Source organism: Oncorhynchus mykiss, chromosome 10 (genome assembly GCF_057628025.1).
Source record: "Oncorhynchus mykiss isolate SJ-2025 chromosome 10, ASM5762802v1, whole genome shotgun sequence".
In the NCBI taxonomy this organism is placed as follows: domain Eukaryota; kingdom Metazoa; phylum Chordata; class Actinopteri; order Salmoniformes; family Salmonidae; genus Oncorhynchus; species Oncorhynchus mykiss.
The window spans coordinates 77,105,242-77,118,517 of NC_143031.1; the positions used below are offsets into that span (position 1 = coordinate 77,105,242).

Sequence of the window (13,276 nt, forward strand, 5' to 3'; positions counted from 1 at the left end):
TTCATCTGATTAACTGACTGTTCCTTTATCTTATTAACTGACTGTTCCTTCATCTGATTAACGGGCTGTTCCTTTATCTGTTAAACTGACTGTTCCTTCATCTGATTAACTGACTGTTCCTTTATCTGATTAATTGACTGTTCATATATCTGATTAATTGGCTGTTCCTTTATCTGTTAAACTGACTGTTCCTTCACCTGTTGAACTGACTGTTCTTTTATCTGATTAACTGACTGTTCCTTTATCTGATTAACTGACTGTTCCTTCACCTGTTGAACTGACTGTTCCTTCACCTGTTGAACTGACTGTTCCTTCATCTGATTAACTGACTGTTCCTTTATCTGATTAACTGGCTGTTCCTTTGACTGTTAAACTGACTGTTCCTTCATCTGATTAACTGACTGTTCCGTCATCTGTTAAACTGATTGTTCCTTTATCTGTTAAACTGACTGTTCCTTCATCTGACTAACTGACGGTTCCTTTATCTCTTTACATGTGACTGACTGGGGTTAGAATCTGGGTCTTCTGAGTTCCACAAGACTGTGTTTGCCTGCTGAGCTAAAGCCTAGGGAACTAACACACTCAGCTGATAGTGTGGGAGAGGCAGGGGAATCCGGGTCTCCTGCATGTCACAAGACTGAGTTAGCCCGCTGAGCTAAAGCCTGTCTGTCTACCTTTGTCTGTTTGTCTCTTTACATGTCCGTCTGTATGTAGCCGACTGGGTCTCCTGTCCACCACAAGACTGTGTTAGTCCGCTGAACTAAAGCCTAGAGAGCTAAAGCAAGTCAGTCTTCAGGGGTTGTCATTGGGTTGGCTTGAAAGTATACAGCACCAAATGAGCAAAACACTATGCTGGACAGACCAGTTACACCAAAACGTTCTGAGTTTTACCAATTAGCCAGTTGGATCCATATAATGATAATCCCAATTATATCGTTAGAACCCCCACCTTCACATTCCAAAATCCTTCTGTATCTCAACCTGAATGTGTCCCACTCATAATATCTAAGACTACTCATTCATTCCTGTCTCATGTCGCATGTCACCAACTACTTCGGCACATATGAGAGTGTTGTGGGTTTTATTTACTAAGTCTCCACTCCTTATAGGCTAAGTAGAATTATTCATTCAGAAATGTCTGTGCGACAACCTCCCTTTGGCAGTAGGTAAATGTCCCCCCCCCCCCCCCCCCGTCTGTTTATTCAGATTTGGTTTTAATCCCACTGATCTCTTTTCCTCTCTCTTCCTTCTATTCTCTCGCTCTCCATTCATCTCTCTATCCCCCCTCTCTCTGAGGCGTGCCGTTGCCGCCCGGAAACAGACCATAGAGGCTTCTGATCGCGAGCCAGGCAGCGAACCTAGTGCTGCTTTCTCTACCCGTCCTCCGCTCCTCCACAAAGCGCAGTCATTACCGGGCATCGTGCCTACGTACCTACCTCCCTTCCTCTCACTCACTCAATCACTCACTCCATCCCTCCCTCCCGCGTGACTCTGTCTGAATCTACTCCTTTCTCTATCTTGGAGCGCTGTCCTCTAGGCTATCTGCGGTTGCGCGCGCGGTCTCTCCAAGAATCCTCTCATCACCCGCACGCACAGTGCACGGCCCCTCCTCTTTCCGTTTTTTCTCTTCTCTCAATTACCCCCCTCCCTCGATCTTGGCCCGTGACGTAGGGGATTCCGTGGTGCCCACAACCGTAGGCGCTAACGGGATTCTCGAGTATAAATGGGACACCGGGAGCCAACATTCGGTACTCTCTCAGTCGCTCCGACTCGGGAACCAATCGTCCAGAGTACCAGTCAGCGGAGATAGCAGGCAGTATTTTACCCTCTCAAGCTAACTCGCTTTCGGCTTTGGTTTGAAATGGACACCCCTACAACCGCTCGGAGCAGACAATGCTCATTCATGCGCACCTGCAAAAGTAAGTTTCTACTAATTTTCTTACCACCATCTATTGGTTTATACTGTTGTGCATGAATTACTATGACTTTTAGAAACTATCTTACTTGATAGTTTTGAGTATCCTTCCTCCAGTTGACCTATTTCTACCACTTTTCTAACGGTTTCCCGTTATATTCTGTTTGTCTTCTGATGTAATAGTGTAAGAGGTGTTGTGCGTTAGTTAGGCTGCTATGACTTTGAGAAAGTATCTGATTTGATAGTTTGGTAATCATTCACCCAGTTAGCAATGGAATGCACGATTCACAGATAATATTTAAACAAAATGCGTGCTTTGCAGCCATGTTAGATGCAGGCATCAACATGGATTGTAATTCCAATACGTTTGTAAAATAGATTTAGTACGGGACGTTTTAAACTTGCAATTTTGCTATGATTGTACTTTGATTTGACTTTATGATGTAGGCCTAATTTTCGACTATTCAATAGACAGATATCGCCTGTGTAAGATATGGAACTTAACTTAGACTTTTAATATGTTTGTAATAGTTTTAGATGCAATTTACTTGGGTTTACTTTGAGATACTGCCGTGCGTAATGCCTTACGCAAGCAAAGAGAGACAGGCAGTTTTACGCACAGACTTGGTTACTCAATCACGCCTTCTAAAGTGATCAGACGTCATCTCTGTCATCATATGGGCTCATGATGCTGTAATCTTTACTGATTATGAGCTTCCATATTGTCTAAATTGAGCGTGAATTGTTTAATCAGTATTGAAATGACAATCTCATTCCACCAATATGATGATATTTTGCGAATGTTTTCAACAATTTCAAAATGATACATTTTAGGTATTCAGATTAGACAAAGGCTTTGCATAAAGTATTTGGCATCAACTGAAGGTAGCAATGTGGTTTTAGTGCAGCAGTTGAGTGTCTGCGTCAACGGTTTCAGCACCGTTGTTACTGGACAGCTCCGGCTATCTTTTCCTCATATCTCCGTATTCAAACGTGACAATTTAAACGGATGTTGGGGAGAAAAAAACTATTACTGCATCCATTACTACTTTGGTACATAAAGCAACACTTTGATTGTGATCTGAGATTTGACTGATCAGCTTTATTGGGATTCAACTGCCACATTTCCAGCAGCAGTTTGCCATCCGGGCCACCACCAAAACAGTTTCAGAACCACAGCTATCGGACAGCTCCCGCTAGCTTCGCCTTCCCGACCCCACATCTAGACTGACTTCTTTCTCCCCGCTTCCCTCTCTCTCCCAGGCGGACTCTCCCTGTGGCTGGTGGTGTGGCTGGTCCTCGGCAAGCCCGGTCCGTCGGCGGCGTGCCCGCATCTATGCGTGTGCTACCCGACTCCCATGACCGTGAGCTGCCAGGCGCAGAACTTCACCTCCGTGCCCGTCGGCGTGCCCTACGACTCGCAGCGTGTGTTCCTACAGAACAACCGAATTACGGAGCTCAGAGTTGGCTCTTTCGGCTTCGGGACTCAGGTAAGAGACTATAGATTGTTTAAAGGAGACATGGCGGGTGTTTGAGTGTGTGATTCTTTTGCCCTCTCTCTCTCTCTGCCTCTCTTTGCTCCTAACCCTTGTTTTTCTTTTTGAGTTTGAGTCCAGAGTCTTACCTACAATATGACCATACCTGACCCTAGAATACATATTGATATTCACACTCTCCCTCCTCCTCGTCTCCCTCCTCCCCTCTCCCCTATAGGTCCTGTGGCTGTTCTCCAACAACATCACGTGGATCGAGGCTGGCTCCTTCAGTGAGCTGAGGGATCTAGAGGAGCTGGACCTGGGGGACAACTCTCACCTGCGCAGGCTGGAAGGAGGCGCCTTCAGGGGCCTGGAGAAACTCCAGAGTCTCCACATGCACCGCTGCAAGCTCACCGCCCTGCCCCACGACCTGTTCCACAAGCTGTACAGCCTGCAGTTCCTCTACCTGCAGGTAGGGGCAGTACACATATATTCATGCACACATGGGCACATATGAAAACACACACAACACGCATACACACACACTACAGGGAATTCTCATAGCTGTGAAAATTACATCATTTTATATAATCACAATCACAATTACATCATGTTGTATCATGATTCAAATCATGCTGCATCAGTGATAGTTATGAGATGCCCTTAGTGGAAGGTGCAAATGTTTCTCACCTCACCACTACTGAGATGTAGCCCATCATCACCTGATCCCACCTGACCACTTCCTCTTCCTGTTTCCTGTTTCGTCCTTGTAGGAGAACCAGCTCCACTTCCTCCAGGATGACCTCTTCTCTGACCTCATCAACCTGAGCCAGCTTTTCTTGCATGGAAACCGTATCCGTACTCTGTCGGAGAACGTGTTCCGTGGCCTGGTCAACCTGGACCGCCTTCTTCTCCACGACAACCGTGTGCGCCAGGTTAACCGCAGGGCGTTCCGCGACCTCGGACGCCTCACCATGCTCTTCCTGTTCAACAACTCATTGGCTGAGCTCCCCGGCCAGGCTCTCCGTGACACCCAGGGCATCGAGTTCCTCCGTCTCAATGGGAACCCCTGGTCCTGTGGCTGCGAGGCCCTCCCCCTGTGGGAGTGGTTCCGTGGCGCCCGCGTCTCATCGTCCGAGCTGTTGTGTTCCTCCCCGTCCCCCCGCCGCGGGATGGACCTCCGCTTCCTCCGTGAGATGGACTTCGCCCTCTGCCCTCTCCCCGACCCTGGCACCCTGGCCGGCTCCACCACGAGGACCTTCAGCACCAAGACAAGATGGTGGTTCTCCAAGCACAAGCCCCAGTCCCAGACCAAGGCAGTGTTCGAGAAGAGCTCCGAGACCATCAAGGCCTTCCCGTTCCCCCAAGGAAAGAACAACCCACCCATCGTGTCCTCCACCAACGTCAAGTACGAGCTCGGTGAGGAAGAGGCAGCCCTACCCAAACTCGACGCTGAGGAGTACTGGGCGAACTATGGGAACGAGGACGCCGGCACCACGCTGCGATGCTTCGAGCTCGAGTGTCCGCCTGACTTCGATGGCCTCCCTCCCAACTCCTCCTCCACCCCCACATCATCCCCCTCTCTCTCACTCCTCCTCGCCCTCTCGCTACTCGCCTTCTCCATCAATCTACACCTCATATTTGGCTGAATCAGACTGAGTACCCACTTCCCGTTCCTGTCTTCGCCCCAGCCCCTCTCAGGGCATGGGGAACCCCTTGTTAAAGACTCTGTACCTCCCTAGTTAACCCTCTGATGTCCTACTGGATAACCTCTGTCAGTAGTACAGGACAGCAGGGGATACAAAGGGGGGGGGGTTAGATTGTTACTTCTAACTTAATGCAGGGTTAAACAACAATGGCTGACAGTACATAGTACACTATTGTACATAGTACAATATAGTACAGTACAGTAGTCAACCAAGGCTGTTACTACAACAGGTGCATCTCACCTGTCTGGTGTGTTGGTTGCCGTGACGACGCCTGCAATCAGGGGTCAGGGGTCACCTGTAACGCTCTACAGCGAACACCAGTGCTACTTACTGTTGCGAATGCTACAACTGTTGTCACTTGGAGGAATATTACAACTACAAGTTCTACGACTCTTACATGCATGTTACGACTACTACTATTCAGAACACGTCTGCTACTACAAGTGCTATGATTACAGTTACGACAGTATCTACATTTCTACTGTTGTACTAACTCTGACAACTGTACTGTAAATAGGTGGGTGTACTTGATGGTGCAGTGCAGTTGGGATTTCCTTCTTATATGTTGTCTACCACGATGCCTACTTTATAACGGATTGTTTACAGAGAAATCGCTAAGGGGAGAGAGAAAAGAAGGGATGAAAGAGAGGCAGTCACCAGAGTACGAGAAGGTGAGAGAGGATATGTAGAGAGATATGTAAAGGTAGAGAGAGAGAAAGACACACAGAGAGAGGATATGTAGAGAGATATGTAAAGGTAGAGAGAGAGAAAGACACACAGAGAGAGGATATGTAGAGAGATATGTAAAGGTAGAGAGACAGAAAGACACACAGAGAGAGGATATGTAGAGAGATATGTAAAGGTAGAGAGACAGAAAGGCAGAGAGAGTGATGAGTTAAAAAGTTACCAAAGGAAGAAGCTAGAGGACAGAGAGGGTGGAAGAGAAGAGAAGAGAAGAAAGGGCAACAGGAAAGGACAGAGAGCGAGGGAGAGAGGGTTGTCGAGATTCTCAATAATAAAGAGAACGGAAGAGAGGGAACAAGGACAGCGCAGGCAATATAAAAAAGCAAAGGAATTTGAGACACGGTGAAATGAAGAAAGAACGAAAGAAAGAAAGAGAGAGAAAATGACAGTACTGGCCTTTGACCATGAGATACTTAATAGGAGAGACAAGCAATCACTTCAGGTATTCAAGTTCAGTTTTTGTATAACTTCATGTCCTGTAAATATGACATCATCACCATAGAAGCCACAGGGGAAGGATGCTTCCTGTCTGGCAGTGTCAGTCGCTGTTCTGATTGGCTATTGCTGTTTGTTTGTGATGTCATTGACGGAATGTGTGACATGACCCGTTTGAGAGATAAAAAGACCTCTTGAGATTCTGAATAACATTTGTGAGACTTTTCTTTGGGTGCAGCAGCTGTTGTGTTTCAAACTGATTTTACTTGATCAATAATTGATCTCTTTAAGTAATTTGTTCTCTCTCTTGGAATGCTCACTCACTTCTTTGGAAGGTGAAAGTAGTGCACTACATAGGAAACAGGGCGCCATTTCAGACGGAGCCCATGACTGCTTGTTAGTCCTATAGCCAAAAACTTGATGATGAGTAAACAAACAAATTAAGTGTTTTCAACTCAGCCCCTCAATTCCGACTACCATACCCACTCCAATATCTCTAGTCTAATACTCCCCCTCCCCACATCAACTAAGCAGAATCAACTTAGTTCAACTCAGAAGAATCAACTTAGTTCAACACAGAAGAATCAACCAGTAACTGAACTGCATAGAACTCAAGAAGAGATCTAGAACTGGAACTGAAAGAGACATAGAATGGCACACTGGACTGGACTGGACTGGACAGTCCAAACCAGTAAGACCGACTAGTGATTGACCAGCCATATTATTCCAATAGGACTGTTCTGGACTACTGAGCTCAGAGATCCTGGCACAAAATGAATGGATGGAAAAGCCTGGCAGTTTTCCAGCAGGGAGAGAAAAGGAGAGTTACATTGTGGCTTTACTGAGATTGGTTGACAGATGGACAGAACAACAGAGGGACCAAATTGTCACTCACAGACTTTGCTGACTCACAGAGAGACATAATTCCTTGACTTGCTGACAGAGACAGACTGACTGACCTATTCATGCCTTGGCGACCAGTGATCGACGGAAGACAGTTTAAAAGAGAGACTGGAATCTGATTGGCGGACAGCTGAAGCAACGTCAGAGAAAAGAGGAGGACCTCTGAGGAGGTGACCAAAAACAGACTTCCTCTCCTCTTCCTTTCTTCCTACTCGTTTTGTCTGAGCTTCTACAAGGCTTTGTAGGAGGGTGGGTAGGCGTGCTGACGAATCATCCCTCCCTCCCTCCTTCCTCCCCTCTCTCTCTGTCTCTCTCTCTTCCTTTCTTTATCCTACCGGTCACCTGTTTCTGTAAAGCACTCACCCCTGCGTGCTCCATCTCTCTGAAGAGAGAGAGAGAAATTAAAGGAGGGAGCGGAAGGAAGAAGGGGAGAGAGAGAAAGAGGGGAGGAAGGAGGGAGGGAGGAGAGAGTTCCTTTTACATAGATGTTTTCAGTAGAGGTGAAGAGGGCAAGGACAGGCTGAGATAGGGTATGAGTAGGAGGAGAACAGAGAGGCACACACACACACGCACGCACACACGCACACACACACGCACACACACACACACCTTATGTTATGAGTTTCTAGACTAAGTGGTGAGAAACAGACAGACAGAGAGAAAGAGAGAGAGATACAGACAGACAGACAGACAGACAGACAGACAGACAGACAGACACAGACAGAGTCTTGCAGCTCCATGTAATGTCATCCCAATCTATTTCTGTTACAGTAGTTACATAGATTGTGCTTTCTGAAATCACCTCGCTTTTAAAGAAAAGCATTACCTATGTTATTCAGTTGGAGATTTTGGGATGAATCCCAAATGGCACCCTGTCCCCTATGCATGGGCCTCATTCAAATGTAGACCACTAAATAGGGAGTAAGGTGCCCTTTGGGAAACAGCCTTTCAATACATGTGAGTCAACAATAGAAACAGGATTCTATGGACTAAACAATACGCTGTTCACTAATAATAGAGTCCAGGGATTGGTTTGTGTTCTGTTCTGCTGTGGTAACACTGTGTCCGTCCATATATGTCAGCCATTAGGGTGAGGTCAAACTGGGCCTCGGTGCTCTTCTGTGGCCATGACAGTCAGGTCACTTTCAGACGACCAAAGCCCCAGTCATACCATTTTACCCAATGATTGGACTGTAAATGAAACCTGCCTGCTTGACCTAGTGAGAGAGTGTATGTATGTGTGAGAAAACAATATTTTGGTATCTACTTGACTGTGTGAGGAGATTGAGTTGTCTTCTGCTGTCATCTTTCTCACTGTGGAAGGAAAGAGGCAACATTATATAAAGAAATAAATACTGAACTTTGTTTTGAAAAAATGATTTGCGTGGGCGTATCATTTGAAGGATTTGGATATCAGCCTTGGAAAGTCCAGAGGGACACACACACACACACACACACAGACACACATACATACACACACACACACACGCGCACGCACGTACGCACGCACGCACACACACATACATACACACACACACACACACCAATACTTTCTTCGACTTCCAGGCAAATGTCCACTTGTAGATGATAACAGTTACCATGTAACACCATCAGTATTACAACAGGCTCTTAATGTACAGTACATCAATATTACAATAGTACATAGTACATCAATATTACAATAGTCTCTTAATGTACAGTACATCAATATTACAATAGTCTCTTAATGTACAGTACATCAATATTACAATAGTCTCTTAATGTACAGTACATCAATATTACAATAGTACATAGTACATCAATATTACAATAGTCTCTTAATGTACAGTACATCAATATTACAATAGTCTCTTAATGTACAGTACATCAATATTACAATAGTCTCTTAATGTACAGTACATCAATATTACAATAGTACATAGTACATCAATATTACAATAGTCTCTTAATGTACAGTACACCAATATTACAATAGTCTCTTAATGTACAGTACATCAATATTACAATAGTCTCTTAATGTACAGTACATCAATATTACAATAGTACATAGTACATCAATATTACAATAGTACATAGTACATCAGTATTACAACAGGCTCTTAATGTACAGTACACCAATATTACAATAGTCTCTTAATGTACAGTACATCAATATTACAATAGTCTCTTAATGTACAGTACATCAATATTACAATAGTACATAGTACATCAATATTATAATAGTCTCTTAATGTACAGTACACCAATATTACAATAGTCTCTTAATGTACAGTACATCAATATTACAATAGTACATAGTACATCAATATTACAACAGGCTCTTAATGTACAGTACATCAATATTACAACAGGCTCTTAATGTACAGTACATCAATATTACAACAGGCTCTTAATGTACAGTACATCAATATTACAATAGTCTCTTAATGTACAGTACATCAATATTACAATAGTCTCTTAATGTACAGTACATCAATATTACAATAGTACATAGTACATCAATATTACAATAGTCTCTTAATGTACAGTACATCAATATTACAATAGTCTCTTAATGTACAGTACATCAATATTACAATAGTCTCTTAATGTACAGTACATCAATATTACAATAGTACATAGTACATCAATATTACAATAGTCTCTTAATGTACAGTACATCAATATTACAATAGTCTCTTAATGTACAGTACATCAATATTACAATAGTCTCTTAATGTACAGTACATCAATATTACAATAGTACATAGTACATCAATATTACAATAGTACATAGTACATCAGTATTACAACAGGCTCTTAATGTACAGTACACCAATATTACAATAGTCTCTTAATGTACAGTACATCAATATTACAATAGTCTCTTAATGTACAGTACATAAATATTACAATAGTACATAGTACATCAATATTATAATAGTCTCTTAATGTACAGTACACCAATATTACAATAGTCTCTTAATGTACAGTACATCAATATTACAATAGTACATAGTACATCAATATTACAACAGGCTCTTAATGTACAGTACATCAATATTACAACAGGCTCTTAATGTACAGTACATCAATATTACAACAGGCTCTTAATGTACAGTACACCAATATTACAATAGTACATAGTACATCAATATTACAACAGGCTCTTAATGTACAGTACACCAATATTACAATAGTACATAGTACATCAATATTACAACAGGCTCTTAATGTACAGTACACCAATATTACAATAGTCTCTTAATGTACAGTACATCAATATTACAATAGTACATAGTACATCAATATTACAATAGTACATAGTACATCAGTATTACAACAGGCTCTTAATGTACAGTACAGCAATATTACAATAGTACATAGTACATCAATATTACAATAGTCTCTTAATGTACAGTACACCAATATTACAATAGTCTCTTAAAGTGGAACTGACAGTATTTTAGCTACTTTGCAGATATGAAACAAACAGACAATAATATCAGTAAAAGATATTCAATACCCAGTTTAAGCAACAAAACCGACTTTCTAAGAGTTTTTAAACGTTCCATGACGTACACTAAGGCACTGTTGGCAGAATAGATGGATGCAGCTCAATGCATGATTCATTAATATAATTCACGTATACATTTCTCGGTAGTCCCAAAAATATTGTTATCAGGTTGTAAATCATAGCAGGTCTGCTTGGCACACTGTTTACTGCATCCACTTGGGAGGCACTGTTTCTAGATAACATGTAAACAGCCTAACCAGCTCTGCTAGGGCAGAGTGAGGTGTTCTCTCATTTGCTTCTGGAAGTAGCTAGCAATCTAGCCAACTTTAGCCAGTTAGCTTGGGTACTATGTTGGGACAGCATGCATCGGCAGGCACGTTGCAGGAGGACCAGCAGGTTACTTACTTACTATTCCCCATCGTTTATCAGTGGCATTTTTATTTTTTATTTTACTTTTTACTTTTTTTTAAATGACATTTAATTAGTTTTTTTGTAAAAAAAATGTAGAATTTTACCCCCTTTTTTCTCCCCAATTTCGTGGTATCCAATTGTTAGTAATTACTATCTTGTCTCATCGCTACAACTTCCGTACGGGCTCGGGAGAGACAAAGGTCGAAAGTCATGTGTCCTCTGAAACACAACCCAACCAAGCCGCACTGCTTCTTAACACACCGCGCATTCAACCCCGGAAGCCAGCCGCACCAATGTGTCGGAGGAAACACCGTGCACCTGGTGACCTTGGTTAGCGCGCACTGTGCCCGGCCGGCCACAGGAGTCGCTGGTGCGCAATGAGACAAGGATATCCCTACCGGCCAAACCCTCCCTAACCCGGACGACGCTAGGCCAATTGTGCGTCGCCCCACCGACCTCCCGGTCGTGGCCGGCAGCGACAGAGCCTGGGCGCAGACCCAGAGTCTGTGGTGGCACAGCTAGTGCTGACATTTTGACTGTTAAATAGCTGAAAAAGTTTGAGAGCATTTATCTAATGTTCCCTCGTTAGATTTTAGCTCATCTCATTCAGGCTAGCATTAGTTGTTGGACTTGTTGTTTCTGATGTTCATAACTGAGGTAGCGAGCCTACCTGTTCATGGTTGTTTGATCAGTAGGACTGTAAAGTTCCCACATGTAAGAGGACTCCTGTGGTATTTACATTACTGCAGAAATACTTTCAGGTGTATTTTGTGTCTTTTGGTGAAAGTTTTCTAATGATCTGAAGTCACGCTGTTGCTGCTGCCTGTAAACACACAGTCCAGTTCATAGTGAATGAGGACAGGCCCTACTGCCTGTAAACACACAGTCCAGTTCATAGTGAATGAGGACAGGCCCTACTGCCTGTAAACACACAGTCCAGTTCATAGTGAATGAGGACAGGCCCTACTGCCTGTAAACACACAGTCCAGTTCATAGTGAATGAGGACAGGCCCTACTGCCTGTAAACACACAGCCCAGTTCATAATGAATGAGGACAGGCCCTACTGCCTGTAAACACACAGTCCAGTTCAAAGTGAATGAGGACAGGCCCTACTGCCTGTAAACACACAGTCCAGTTCATAGTGAATGAGGACAGGCCCTACTGCCTGTAAACACACAGTCCAGTTCATAGTGAATGAGGACAGGCCCTACTGCCTGTAAACACACAGTCCAGTTCATAGTGAATGAGGACAGGCCCTACTGCCTGGAAACACACAGTCCAGTTCAAAGTGAATGAGGACAGGCCCTACTGCCTGTAAACACACAGTCCAGTTCATAGTGAATGATGGCAGGCCCTACTGCCTGTAAACACACAGTCCAGTTCATAGTGAATGAGGACAGGCCCTACTGCCTGGAAACACACAGTCCAGTTCATAGTGAATGAGGACAGGCCCTACTGCCTGTAAACACACAGTCCAGTTCATAGTGAATGATGACAGGCCCTACTGCCTGTAAACACACAGTCCAGTTCATAGTGAATGAGGACAGGCCCTACTGCCTGGAAACACACAGTCCAGATCAAAGTGAATGAGGACAGGCCCTACTGCCTGGAAACACACAGTCCAGTTCATAGTGAATGAGGACAGGCCCTACTGCCTGGAAACACACAGTCCAGATCAAAGTGAATGATGACAGGCCCTACTGCCTGTAAACACACAGTCCAGTTCATAGTGAATGAGGACAGGCCCTACTGCCTGGAAACACACAGTCCAGTTCATAGTGAATGAGGACAGGCCCTACTGCCTGGAAACACACAGTCCAGTTCAAAGTGAATGAGGACAGGCCCTACTGCCTGTAAACACACAGTCCAGTTCATAGTGAATGATGGCAGGCCCTACTGCCTGTAAACACACAGTCCAGTTCATAGTGAATGAGGACAGGCCCTACTGCCTGTAAACACACAGTCCAGTTCATAGTGAATGAGGACAGGCCCTACTGCCTGTAAACACACAGTCCAGTTCATAGTGAATGAGGACAGGCCCTACTGCCTGGAAACACACAGTCCAGTTCAAAGTGAATGAGGACAGGCCCTACTGCCTGTAAACACACAGTCCAGTTCATAGTGAATGATGGCAGGCCCTACTGCCTGTAAACACACAGTCCAGTTCATAGTGAATGAGGACAGGCC

At 44.0% G+C, this 13,276-nt stretch overlaps 1 protein-coding gene across 1 annotated transcript; it reads left to right on the top strand.

Annotated features, from left to right (window-relative positions):
* Nucleotides 1–1,737: 1,737 nt before the first annotated feature.
* Nucleotides 1,738–6,478, top strand: LOC118941435 (reticulon-4 receptor-like 2). The gene is made up of 4 exons (XM_036954131.2): nucleotides 1,738–1,919; nucleotides 3,179–3,405; nucleotides 3,629–3,862; nucleotides 4,164–6,478. The coding sequence occupies exons 1-4, from the start codon at nucleotides 1,862–1,864 to the stop codon at nucleotides 5,037–5,039; spliced, it is 1,395 nt and encodes a 464-aa protein (XP_036810026.1). The 5' UTR covers nucleotides 1,738–1,861; the 3' UTR covers nucleotides 5,040–6,478.
* The last annotated feature ends 6,798 nt before the right edge of the window (nucleotides 6,479–13,276 follow it).

What these genes read in the sequence shown, in the direction of transcription:
- LOC118941435 (XM_036954131.2), top strand. Translation starts at nt 1,862, where the DNA reads ATGGACACCCCTACAACCGCTCGGAGCAGACAATGCTCATTCATGCGC. An exon ending in ATTCATGCGCACCTGCAAAA is followed by an intron (nt 1,920 to 3,178) that starts GTAAGTTTCTAC and finishes TCTCTCTCCCAG; the next exon opens with GCGGACTCTCCCTGTGGCTG. An exon ending in CTTTCGGCTTCGGGACTCAG is followed by an intron (nt 3,406 to 3,628) that starts GTAAGAGACTAT and finishes TCTCCCCTATAG; the next exon opens with GTCCTGTGGCTGTTCTCCAA.